General features: G+C 54.9%; 1 protein-coding gene across 9 annotated transcripts in view; it reads right to left on the bottom strand.

The window, feature by feature from the left end:
• The window catches only part of LLGL2 (LLGL scribble cell polarity complex component 2), a 57871-nt gene that overhangs the window by 13270 nt on the left and 31759 nt on the right, over positions 1 to 12842 (bottom strand). For 8 of the 9 annotated variants that reach the window (XM_017884661.1, XM_017884666.1, XM_017884667.1 and 5 more), the window contains exons 3-9: positions 9229 to 9326; positions 7186 to 7267; positions 6791 to 6906; positions 6209 to 6367; positions 2452 to 2614; positions 2166 to 2298; positions 1823 to 1877 (exon numbers count right to left, since the gene is read on the bottom strand). In XM_017884661.1, coding sequence (XP_017740150.1) covers positions 1823 to 1877; positions 2166 to 2298; positions 2452 to 2614; positions 6209 to 6367; positions 6791 to 6906; positions 7186 to 7267; positions 9229 to 9326 — 806 coding nt within the window. Of the gene's footprint in view, positions 1 to 133; positions 267 to 420; positions 727 to 1822; positions 1878 to 2165; positions 2299 to 2451; positions 2615 to 6208; positions 6368 to 6790; positions 6907 to 7185; positions 7268 to 9228; positions 9327 to 12842 lie in introns of those variants that run through there. The other variant, XM_017884670.1, reaches the window with a different exon arrangement.

Raw genomic sequence — 12842 nt, 5'->3', positions numbered from 1 at the left:
GGAACGCTGCTGTGTGGCTTTGGACAAAGCCTTTACCCTCTCCTGCCCTGGAGTTTGCTTCAGAGTTGAGCATCCTGCACCTGAATCCAGGAGGCACTGGGGGTGGGCTCTGCCTGGCGGGTGAAACACTGACCGTAAGGCACGAGGCTGCGGAGAGGCTCTGGTTGCTGGGCGTCGCTGGACACGGGCCACTGGCAGTAGCTGCCATCGGAGTGACAGCTGACGAGTAGGCGGCCATCCCGCTGCCACCAGATGTTCTCCAGTTGCTATGGAGGAGGAGGAGAGAGACAGAGGGCAGCACGCTGGACCAAGGCAGCACCCCCATCGCCTGCACCCCATGCCTCTGTGCAGAGCGTGTATGTGCCACATGGGGCCCTGGGACAGCAACACGGCGCCCGCCATGTCCTGGGCACTGCCTACCTGGCTGCTGAGGAAGTGGTAGAGCACACGGCTGCCCTGCAGGTCCCAGATGACAACAAGACCTCGGCTGTAGCCGATGAGGATCTGGTTGGGGTCTCGAGGGTGCTCCTGCAGCGCCTCCACCATCTCGAACACCCGCCGGTGGCGGGCCTCCTCTGGCAACCTGGGCGAGGGGAGTGCCGTGAGCCTCCGATGCCATCCGCCGGGGGAATGGCCCCCAGCATGGCACAGCCACAGGGCTCCCTATGCAGAGGTGGCTGCTCCATGTGCCAGCATGGAAATATGGCTAGGGGCTGGGCGCGGTGGATGGCTGAGTGTGGTGGCTTATGCCTGTAATCCCAGCACTTTGGGAGCCCAAGGTGGGCACGTCATTTGAGGTCAGGAGTTCGAGACCAGCCTGGCCAACATGGCAAAACCCTGTCTCTACTAAAAATACAAAAAATTAGCCGGGCATGGTGGCAGATGCCTGTAATCCCAGCTACGCCGGAGGTGGAGGCAGGAGAAATGCTTGAACCCAGGAGGCAGAGATCGCAGTGAGCCGAGATCACGCCACTGCACTCCAGCCTGGGTGACAGAGTGACACTCCATTTCAAAAAAAAAAAGGAAAGATGGCTAGGACATGTCACCAAGGGGAGAGGGGGCAGCATGTAGAACAAGACAGGGACATGGAGACAACCTCCAGTGATGTAAACACAGGCGGTACAACTATAAGGCAAGGCAAGGCAGTGACTTCTGGAAACGTCAACGTGGGGGAAAGAGGGAGCCTTGACTAGCAAGGGTGCGTGAGGCCCCCGGAGGGCATCAAAGTTCTATTTCTATGTCTGGGGGGATGGCTGTAAGGATGCTCTACAAGAATCTGTTAAACTGTACATTCATATTCAGTGCATTTTTGCAAAAGGGAGTGTTCAATAATAAAGAAGTTTTTCAGCCCCATAAAACAAAACTCTGTGAGTTGGCCTGGCCCTGGAGCTTTGACCCCTCCCCCGTCTCCAGGCCTGGAATGCTGACCTGAGGGCTGGAGGTGTTGCAGCCAACAAAAAAACCACAAGGCATCAGGCACAGGACCAAGNCCGTGCCCAGCCCTGCCCCAATTCTGTTTGAACATCATCCAAAGTGATTTTGTCAGAAGAAATAGGGCTGCCACTAAAGGAATTTGAGACCTGCCGCTCAGCACCGTCTCTCTGGGAGGGTGGGAGGAAGGAGCAGGAATGAACTTGGCAGGAATTGGGCCGCTCAAAGACGTGAATAGCATCTACCCTCTCAACCCTCCCTGGTGTCCAAGACCCCAACATGGGACCTGAGAGTGTTCACTGGCACCATCTTCCCAGGCAGAGGCCTAAGTGACCTTTCCAGCCCTCCAGGAAGGCTCTGGAGAGGAAAGAGGACCAGCGCGGATACCTACCCCTGCCTAGTGGTCAGCCAGAGGATTTTGGTAATCGCTTTGCAAGGAAAGGGACCTGAAAGGAAAGAAATCGGCTTGAACAGATCCTCCAACTCTCAGACAAGTGTCAGTCCCCACAGGCACAGGTGCCTCAAGCTCATGCCCATATCCACGTGGTAGATCTGTGCTTGGGACTCTTGCTCTGAGAAGTTCCCCAAGAAACTGGGTGAGGGGAACGCTGCTGTGTGGCTTTGGACAAAGCCTTTACCCTCTCCTGCCCTGGAGTTTGCTTCAGAGTTGAGCATCCTGCACCTGAATCCAGGAGGCACTGGGGTGGGCTCTGCCTGGCGGGTGAAACACTGACCGTAAGGCACGAGGCTGCGGAGAGGCTCTGGTTGCTGGGCGTCGCTGGACACGGGCCACTGGCAGTAGCTGCCATCGGAGTGACAGCTGACGAGTAGGCGGCCATCCCGCTGCCACCAGATGTTCTCCAGTTGCTATGGAGGAGGAGGAGAGAGACAGAGGGCAGCACGCTGGACCAAGGCAGCACCCCATCGCCTGCACCCCATGCCTCTGTGCAGAGCGTGTATGTGCCACATGGGGCCCTGGGACAGCAACACGGCGCCCGCCATGTCCTGGGCACTGCCTACCTGGCTGCTGAGGAAGTGGTAGAGCACACGGCTGCCCTGCAGGTCCCAGATGACAACAAGACCTCGGCTGTAGCCGATGAGGATCTGGTTGGGGTCTCGAGGGTGCTCCTGCAGCGCCTCCACCATCTCGAACACCCGCCGGTGGCGGGCCTCCTCTGGCAACCTGGGCGAGGGGAGTGCCGTGAGCCTCCGATGCCATCCGCCGGGGAATGGCCCCAGCATGGCACAGCCACAGGGCTCCCTATGCAGAGGTGGCTGCTCCATGTGCCAGCATGGAAATATGGCTAGGGGCTGGGCGCGGTGGATGGCTGAGTGTGGTGGCTTATGCCTGTAATCCCAGCACTTTGGGAGCCCAAGGTGGGCACGTCATTTGAGGTCAGGAGTTCGAGACCAGCCTGGCCAACATGGCAAAACCCTGTCTCTACTAAAATACAAAAAATTAGCCGGGCATGGTGGCAGATGCCTGTAATCCCAGCTACGCCGGAGGTGGAGGCAGGAGAAATGCTTGAACCCAGGAGGCAGAGATCGCAGTGAGCCGAGATCACGCCACTGCACTCCAGCCTGGGTGACAGAGTGACACTCCATTTCAAAAAAAAAAAGGAAAGATGGCTAGGACATGTCACCAAGGGGAGAGGGGCAGCATGTAGAACAAGACAGGGACATGGAGACAACCTCCAGTGATGTAAACACAGGCGGTACAACTATAAGGCAAGGCAAGGCAGTGACTTCTGGAAACGTCAACGTGGGGAAAGAGGGAGCCTTGACTAGCAAGGGTGCGTGAGGCCCCGGAGGGCATCAAAGTTCTATTTCTATGTCTGGGGGGATGGCTGTAAGGATGCTCTACAAGAATCTGTTAAACTGTACATTCATATTCAGTGCATTTTGCAAAAGGGAGTGTTCAATAATAAAGAAGTTTTCAGCCCCATAAAACAAAACTCTGTGAGTTGGCCTGGCCCTGGAGCTTTGACCCCTCCCCGTCTCCAGGCCTGGAATGCTGACCTGAGGGCTGGAGGTGTTGCAGCCAACAAAAAAACCACAAGGCATCAGGCACAGGACCAAGAGCCAACAGCGAGGATGTGGGAAGCGCACCCAGCCTGGACCCAAGCCACACTAAACCCAAGCTCTCCACATTATCTATACCTGGCACATCTACAGCTAGCACTGACCTCACTGACATTAGAGTCTGAATCGAGAGTGAGAGTTGAAGGGGACTTTAATATTTAATTTTTAATTTTTTTTTTTTTGAGATGGAGTCTTGCTCTGTTGCCCAGGCTGGAGTGCAGTGGTGCGACCTTGGCTCACTGCAACCTCCACCTCCCGGGTTCAAGCGATTCTCCTGGTATCTGAGTATCTGAGTATCTGGCCTCCCGAGTATCTGAGATTACAGGTACCCACGACCATGCCAGGCTAATTTTTTGTATTTTTAGTAGAGACGGGGTTTCGCGATGTTGGCCAGGCTGGTCTCAAACTCCTGACCTCAGGCGATCCACCCATCTCCGCCTCCCAAAGTGCTGGGATTACAGGCGTGAGCCACTGAGACCGGCCTAATTTTTAATTTTTTTAGAGACAGGATCTCATTCTGTCACTCAGGCTGGAGGGTAGTGACCTGATCATGGCTCACTGCAGCCTCCAACTCCTGGGCTCAAGTGATCCTCTCACCTCCCAAGTAGCTAAGACCACAAGCGTGTGCCACCTTGCCCAATTAATTTTTATTTTTTGTGGGGAGAGACAGGGTCTTGCTATGTTGCCCAGGCTGGTCTCAAATTCCTGGCCTCAAGCAACCCTCCCATCTCAGTCTCCAAAAGGGCCGAGATTACAAGTGTGAGCAACTGTGCCCATCTAGATATTCTTAATAAATGCAAATAATGCCCTTATACAGATGAAAATTGTTAGACAGTTAGAGGGCTTCCAACTTTTTGCCATTAAAAACAGCCCTACAATGATCATTGTTATCCTGTATCTTTACACAGAGACTTCTCAGAGATAGAGCTGCAAGACTAAAGGGCTGGACGTTTTAAAAACTTAGATAAGTGTCATGAAGTGGATGATAATGTAAACTGCCAAAAGGGGCCAGGCACGGTGGCTCACACCTGTAACCCCAACACTTTGGGACGTGGAAGTGGGTGGATCACCTGAGGTCAGGAGTTCGAGACCAGCCTGGCCAACATGGTGAAATCCCGTCTCTACTAAAAATACAAAAACAAGCTGGGCGTGATGGCATATGCCTGTAATCCCAGCTACTCGGGAGGCTGAGGCAGGAGAATCATTTGAACCCGGGAAGCAGAGGTTGCGATGAGCTGAGATCGTGCCACTGTACTCCGGCCTGGGACAGAGTAAGACTCTCTGTCAAAAAAAAGTTTTGTTGTTACTGTTTTTTTTAATAAATAAACAAACTGGGCCAGGCGCTGTGGCTCATGCCTGTAATCCCAGCGCTTCGGGAGGCCGAGGCAGGCAGATCACCTGAGGTTGGGAGTTTGAGACTAGTCTGACCAACATGGTGAAACCCCGTCTCTACTAAAAATACAAAATTAGCTGGGCGTGGTGGCACATGCCTGTAATCCCAGCTACTTGGGAGGCTGAGGCAGGAGAATCACTTGAACCCAGGAAGCAGAGGCTGCAGTGTGCTAAGATCGTGTCACTGCATTCCAGCCTGGGCAACAAGAGTGAAACTCCATCTCAAAAATAAAATATAATACAAAATAAAATAAACTGGCAGGAGGGGCTCTCAGGGCACGTGGGCCCCCCTGCCAACTAGACTCCACCAGCTAACTACAGGGTGAGGCTGGGCACTGGTGTGGCCACCTGCTGGGGTGCACATCCCACGCCGTCCTGCCCACAGGCTGTGTCCCACTGTGGTACTTGTCATCCTGCAAAGTTTTCTGCTCTGACCTTGGGCACACTGCCCCAGCCCTACCCTGCTGAACCGGAAAGGCAGAGGTCTGCACTCAGAGGGATACAGCCCCAAGTGGGATCCTCCCAGCCCAGCAATGCCCTGCCCTGGGCAGATGGTCCCTGCTTCATTACCATCCAGCGCTGGAGAGATGGGCTGGCCAGCTGCAGGAGTGTGTCCCGGGCCCAGTCCAAAGCCTTGCAGGGCCAGGGGCCAGTACCCTGGCCTCCTCCTGCCCCTTGGAACCACAGATCATTCCACCACAAGCGACCCGGCCCCCACATGATCCTGTCAGACGCTATCCCCTCTTTTTTTGGGTCCCCTCCCATTCTCCACAACCAGACCTGATCCGACTCCCTTTCTATCATAGTTCCATCGACAAGGAGCAAAGCTTCTGAAATGATCTCAATAGACCCACATGCCTGTGGCGGTCAAGGCTTTTTAGCCACAGAGCCTGCGAGCAAATGGAACCTCAGCAAAGTGCCCACAGCACAGGGTGGCACCAGGAGCTGCTCCAGTGATGCAGGGAGGTCTGGGCCCGACTTCCCTGCTATGGAGCCCCTGGGGTTTTGAAACCCATGGCAAGTGCAAAGGACACTGGACTGAGAGTCGGTGACGTTACACAGTCATTTGGGGCCTTTAGACGAGGGACCCCCCAAAGTCCCCTTTTTAGTGCTATGATGCTAACCTATGACAGGTCAATAGGTTCTCAGTAGGGGACAGGTAGGAAGCCAAGAGCCTCCCCTGCCAGCCCCATAGAATTCCCAGCAGAGAAATGACAGCTCCTGAGAGAGTCCTGGGACCAAGGGGAGAAGCCATGCCTAACTTGAGGGGATGGGGTTAACAGCAGCCGGGCTCTGGGCTCACCGCTGCAGCACCGCATCCGAGCTGATGGTCCGGTCCTCCAGCGCGCGAAAAGCTGGCAGCTGCACCACAAACACGTTGCCGCTCTCGGTGCCCAGGTAGAGCAGTTCGCACGAGGAATGGGGCAGGACCACGGTGATCTGTGTGGCACTGGGGGCAGCCCTGTGACAAGAACAGCTGCCCGTGAGCTGACCGCTGCCCAGCAGGGGAGACCCCATGGACAGGGTCCCCTGACTCCGAGGAAAACAAGCCCATAAAAATTCATGGGGTTCATAACCTTTCAGCCCAGGACAAATACTGGTCACTTTCTGCCAAGACAGGAGACAGATGGCAGAGGCTGGGCTAGGAGGTAGGAAAGATGCCAGGGGCCCTCCAGCATAACACGGGGTGTGGGCGGATGGAGGAGGTGGGCTGCAGCCCCACCCACTCCTCGGAGCTACCTGAGTATGGCGATGCATCGGGTCAAACGCATGCCAGGCACTGCCAGGGGCGCAACAGGCCCCACGAAGGGTGAGTCCACTCCACAGCTAAGGGCAAGGGTCAGGCTGGGCTGGGAGTGGAAGGGGTTGGGGACTGAGCCCTTACCCTGGGGGGCCACGCAGTGTGAAGCTCTCATCCTCCTGCAGCTCCGATGCTCCGCCCTTGACCTTCAGGCTCCAAAGGTGCAGGCTGTTGTCATCCAGCAGGGTGACCAGCTGGCACTGGCGAGGGCACAGGGATGGGAGCATGTGGTCTTGCTACCCAGCAAGGCCTTTACACACTGGGGCCGCCCAGCCCGGGCTGGTTGTTTCAAAGACCCCCGGGCCACTCCCAGGGTGGCCCATGAGCCCTACCTATGGAAAGGGAGGGGGTCCCAGGCCTTTCCATCAGCAGCAAACCCAGGGCCACTGAATGCTGGCCTCTCCACACCAGCCCTGCTGGAAGCAGTGAGGGCAAGGAAGGTGTGGAGGTGGCTTCCTGTCCCACCCCAAGTCCCTCACCTGGCCAGGCAGGAGGTGGATCTGCGTCACTGCGTTGTTCTCCCGGTGCAGCCCCATGAACTCCACGCCCGGGGCTCCATAGCTATCAGCAGGCTCAGGAAAGTTCTGGAAGGCTGGACACCATCCCCTGCCCACCTTGAGTGCCAGGCCCTCGGGGCCCACGTGCAGTGAGTGCAAACACAGAGAGGGGCTGCCCTCCCCGCAGGCAGCAGGACCCATGCATGGAGCCTGGGATGGGGAGGAGACACAGCAGCCCTGGCCCTGGGGCACCAGGCCAGTGACCTGATCCCTGGGAGATTTTTCCCAGTCAGGCTGGTGGGAGCAACTCCACAGAAAGGTGAAGCCCTACCCTGGCAATGGTCAGGCTGCTACCCTGATCCTGAGCTGCAAGACATGTTGGCTGTCGCTTGGTAGCACCTGTGAAAAAACACACGGCCTATCCCCAACAGCCTCAGCACCAGGGATTGGTAACCAAAGTCTGGCTGTGGCCTGGCAATGATTAACCAGCGAGGGAAGGCTGAGCCAGCAGCAAGGCCCTGGCCCTCTGCGTATACCAGCCCAGCCTGGAACTCGAGCGCTCCATACCCCTCCCCCACACCGGGCAGAGGGGAAGAGGGAGGTCAGGCTCCGCTGGAGGTGGCAGTCAAGCTATCGGAGGTGGTCCCTCATCTCTCAACTCCCTTGGGTCCTGCCCTGGGAGCACAGATCAGACTGGCGGGGTGCCCAACCTGATCCGGTTTTTCTCTCTGAAAACACCGGGAGCCCCCAGTCGGCCAGAACCAGTGTTCTGGATAAAAGATGACCCAACTGGACAACGTCCAGCCTCAGGCCGGGCAAGGACTGTCCCTGCCAGGCGGAGCCCTCTCCACTCTCTGCTGCCTGTGGGGGTGGGGCTGGAATTTGGAAGATGGCTGCCTGAGCCCAGCTCTCCTGGCCCAAGGCTACCCCACCTCTGCTTGTGGATAGGGACCTGGGGCCAGTCCACCTCTGATTCTTATCATGATAGGTTAAAAATCAAAACTGCAGGCTAGGAGTGCGGTGACTCAAGCCTGTAACCCTAGCGTTTTGAGAGGCCAAAGCGAGAGAGTTGCTTGAGCCCAGGAGTTCAAGACCAGGCTGGGCAAGATCACAAGACCTTGTCTCCACAAAAAAAAAAAAAAAAAAAAAAATTGTTTTTGAGAGAGAGTCTCACTCTGTTGCCCGGGCTGGAGCGCAGTGGCGCAGTCTCGGCTCACTGCAACCTCTGCCTCCCAGGTTCAAATGATTTTCCCACCTCAGCCTCCCAAGTAGCTGGAATTACAGGCATGTGCCACCACACCCTGCTAACTTTTTAAATATTTTTAGTAGAGACAGGGTTTTACCATGTTGACCAGGCTGGTCTTGAACTCAACTGATCTGCCCGCCTCAGCCTCCCAAAGTGCTGAAAAAAATTTTTTTTAATTAAAAACATCCCTAGCGACAAGAGGGGTCCCTGTAACTTGCTTTTCTGGTGGTGAGGTGGGGAACTGAGGGAGGCAGGGGCACAGAAGGGCCCAGGCCTTGCTACTGACACACCAGCCAGCCACTCACTGACTGAGCACTGGCTGAGACACCGGCATCAGGTCCTTACCCCTGGATCCACCAACACAACCCCTGCAAAACAGGTTTCTGAGCCCCCCAGCATCCTCAGCCCCTGCCCAGGACTGGGGGATTCCTGAAACCTCCAGGAATAAGTGAGAGGGGAAACTGAGTAAAGGGAGCAAACCACATGAACGGTCTTGAAAGGACACAGAGGACAAAATAAGCCTGTATCTCCTCAGTCCGTTTCAAACCTCACTGTCCTCCTGCAAAGGACAGGGTCACATCCCACCATGCCCAGGTGCCTGCTCCACCATCAACCATACCCACCTCATTTTGGAATAAAATCATGTCCAAAGCTGGAAATCAGGAAAGTCTCATTTTATCCCAACAGCCCATGGGCAAGGAAGGAAAAAAAGATGTCCTTCCCCAAATCTCACCCACCCCAAGGCCCTGCCCGGGTGGGAGTGAGGGGATGGAGGATACAGCTTGATGGCTCCAGAACGGGTGCCGATGGCCAGGATGCGCAGGGACGGGCTGTAGCCGAGGGCGCTTGGCTGGTGCGGGAAGCCATGCTCCACCGTCTGCAACGAGAAGCACTCGGGGTGGGCCTGCAGACCTCTCCCCTTCGTACCACCATGGCTGCCGGAGCTGCAGCACTGGACGACCCCAGCAGGAAGCAGGGATTTGGTACCTTTCAGGTTCCTCCCAGACACCTGAGTGTTGGAGCCTAACCCAAACTTACCAGGCCCCACCCCCAGTCCCTCTGTGACTCTGCCCTTGGCCTCATTGCCACTCCTTCGAGCTCATCCTCCTGGACGCCACGCCAGCCTCTCGATGCTCTCCAGGAACTGACTTGGTGTCTCCACCACGTGCGCCCTGGGTGACGGACCCAGCCCTCCTCAGTGGCATGGGGGCCTTATGGATGTGGGGTGGGGAAAGTAGGGGGAGTGTGGAACAATGGATACATTGGTCTCTCGGGAGAAAAGCTTGGTTGCACCACAGCTCCGGGCTCACCCGGGGCCCTAGAGTACCGCGGAGGCCCTGCCCTGCTCTGGGCTCTTCCAGGTCCCTCCAGGCCCCAGTCAGCTGGGTCTCACAGGCTCTTACTGTCACCGAGTTTCAACCATCTTTCCAGAAAGGGAATTCCTGGAATGTCGTTGCAGATACGTGTTTTTTCATTTATTACAGAAGTAATACACACACACTGTGAAAAACTTGGGAGGTATAAAGACGTTTAAGAACAAAAATTACCCAGACTCCCACAACCAGAAGTAACCCTTGCTAACACCTCGGTGTAAGTCCTTTGAGTCTTCTGCATTTGTGAATGTTTGCACATATTTTTTTTTTTGTTATTTTTTTTGAGAGGGAGTCTCGCTCTGTCGCCCAGACTGGAGTGCAGTGGCACGATCTTGGCTCACTGCAAGCTCCACCTCCTGGGTTCATGCCATTCTCCTGCTTCAGCCTCCTGAGTAGCTGGGACTACAGGCGCCCGCCATAGCGCCCGGCTAATTTTTTTGTGTTTTCAGTAGAGACGGGGTTTCACTGTGTTAGCCAGGATGGTCTTCATCTCCTGACCTCGTGATCCACCCGTCTCGGCCTCCCAAAGTGCTGGGATTACAGGCGTGAGCCACTGTGCCCGGCCTCATGTCTATATTTAGAAAGATATAATTGGGATCATGCCATATGGATATATGTATACAAGTTAATGTACAGGTATAGTTTTGTAGCCTGTTTTCCTACTTACAGCCAGCCAAGGTTGTTAAAAGCTTGAAAATGACTTTAAAAAAAAATTTTTTTTTTTTTTTGAGATGCAGTCTCACTCTCTCGCCTAGGCTGGAGTGCAGTAGCGTGATCTCGGCTCACTGCAAGCTTTGCCTCCCAGGTTCACACCATTCTCCTGCCTCAGCCTCCCGAGTAGCTGGGACTACAGGTGCCCGCCAGCACGCCTGGCTAATTTTTTTGTACTTTTAGTAGAGATGGGGTTTCACCACGTTAGCCAGGATGGTCTTCATCTCCTGACCTCGTGATCCGCCCACCTCGGCCTCCCAAAGTGCTGGAATTACAGGTGTGAGCCACCGCGCCTGGCCTAAAAACAATTTTTTTTTTTTTTTGAGGGTCTTACTCTGTTTCCCAGGTTGGGTGCTGTGGCGTGATTTCGGCTCACTGTAGCCTTGGCCTCACAGGCTCAAGCGATCCTCCCACCCCAGCCTCCCAAGTAGCTAGGACTACAGGCATGCACCACCACGCCTGCCACGCCTGGCTACTTTTTAATTTTTGGCAGAGACAGGTACTCGTCATATTGCCCAGCCCGGTCTTGACCTCCTAGACTCAAGAGATCCTCCTGCCTAGGCCTCCCAAAGTGCTGGGATTATAGGCGTGAGTCACTGCAACCTGCCTAAAATGACTTTTTTTTTTTTTGAGACAGAGTTTTTGCTCATCACCCAGCCTAGAGTGCAATGGCACGATCTCAGCTCGCTGCAAACTCTGCCTCCCAGGTTCAAGCGATTCTCCTGCCTCAGCCTCCTCAGGAGCTAGGATTACAGGCATGTGCCACCATGCCTGGCTAATTTTTGTATTTTTAGTAGAGATAGGGTTTCACCATGTTGGCCAGGCTGGTCTTGACCTCTTGACCTCAAGTGATCTGCCCGCCTCGGCCTCCCAAAGTGTTGGGATTACAGGTATGAGCCACCATACCCGCCTAAAATGACTTTTAAAACAGCTAAAGAATATTCTTTACCTGGAGATACCCTAACTCACCAGGGGTTTATTGTTGAGTATTTACTTTGTTGCTAGAGGGTTTGCAATCACAACCATGTTGATGGCATTCTTGGACTCCTTTGTCTGCAACACTTGAGAATTTCCTGGGGCAGATGTCCCAAGGATAGCATTGTGGGTTAAGAAAGGTATGAACATAAACGCTACAAATTTCGAGTGATAAACCATCTTCAAGAAGGTTTTTAGTTCAGTTTCTTAATCAGTTACCCCAATCTGACCGCCACCTCCCACCCCAGGGGATAGTGGCCCTGCAGAGCTAGGTGACAACAGCACACACCAATGCTATGTCAACTGGTTGCTTTAAAGACTTAAAACAAAAACCAACCACAGAGACTCTGCCCTGCAGAAAAAGGTCCCAAGAATGAGACAGCCTCCTTAGGCCCTGGGCTCTCCGACTTTGCAGCCCTGCCAGGCCTCAAAGCAGCAGAAAGTCCCTGTTGAGATCTAGCAATGATAGCTTAGCAAACCCAATTGCTACTTGCCTCCCCCATCAGTCAGTCTAGTTCAATGGCTCTCACAAGGAATCCCATACTGGGGTCAGGCAGGGAAGAGAACTCCAACAAGTGCCTATTTTGGGGGATGCCTGGGGACAAAAAGGTCAGGGGATGGGCCAGGGTGCCTTAGGCCTCACTCTTTGCCAGGAACATGGTCTGCCCTGTAAATGGTCATACCTGAATGGGATAGCCAGGGGCCCAGATACGGCCCAGCAGCGGCCCCCAGGCCAGCCCAGGTCCCTGTTCAGCTATGCGAAAAATGCAGAGCCTGGAGAAGCCCTGGATAGAGATAACTGAGTGTCTGGAATGTAAACATTTCCCAGGAAAAGGGGAGTAGACAGCGGGGTAGGATGTGCAGGACAAGCTCCCCCAGGGGCCCCGCCAGACTTCAGCCAGCCCCAGGTTGCTGAGGCCTCAGGAAGTCAGCGGCCGGAGCTGCCTCCCCGGGACAGAAGCACTTTCCCAGCAGCAGAGGCAGCTCAGGGAACAGCCTCTGGAATTTGGAGGACTCTGGCGGAAATGCCCCACAGGAGCCCGCTGGCCTGGCCAGGAACAGGCCTTATGCCCCGAGCAGCCCAGAACCCAGAACGGTAGCCAGGAGCCCCATGGGGCCACCAAGCACTTGCAGTATGGCTCATGTCACCAACGAGGGTTAAGTCAGTTCTTGAAAACCCTTCAAGTATGTCTGGAACAACTCGGGTTCTAGAAGAACAGGGGCTGGACAAAGGCAGGCCACGCTTCAAATTCCCTTTTCCCACTGTAAATCGTCCAAATTCTAAACACGGATCTAGTACTTCCAAAAAAGATTTTTTTTTTTTTTTTTTTTTT

The sequence above is a fragment of the Rhinopithecus bieti genome, unplaced genomic scaffold (assembly GCF_001698545.2).
Source record: "Rhinopithecus bieti isolate Rb0 unplaced genomic scaffold, ASM169854v2 scaffold_13400, whole genome shotgun sequence".
NCBI classification, from domain to species: domain Eukaryota; kingdom Metazoa; phylum Chordata; class Mammalia; order Primates; family Cercopithecidae; genus Rhinopithecus; species Rhinopithecus bieti.
The sequence above is the reverse complement of the archived record's forward strand: the minus strand, read 5'-3'. Positions and strand labels throughout refer to the sequence as shown.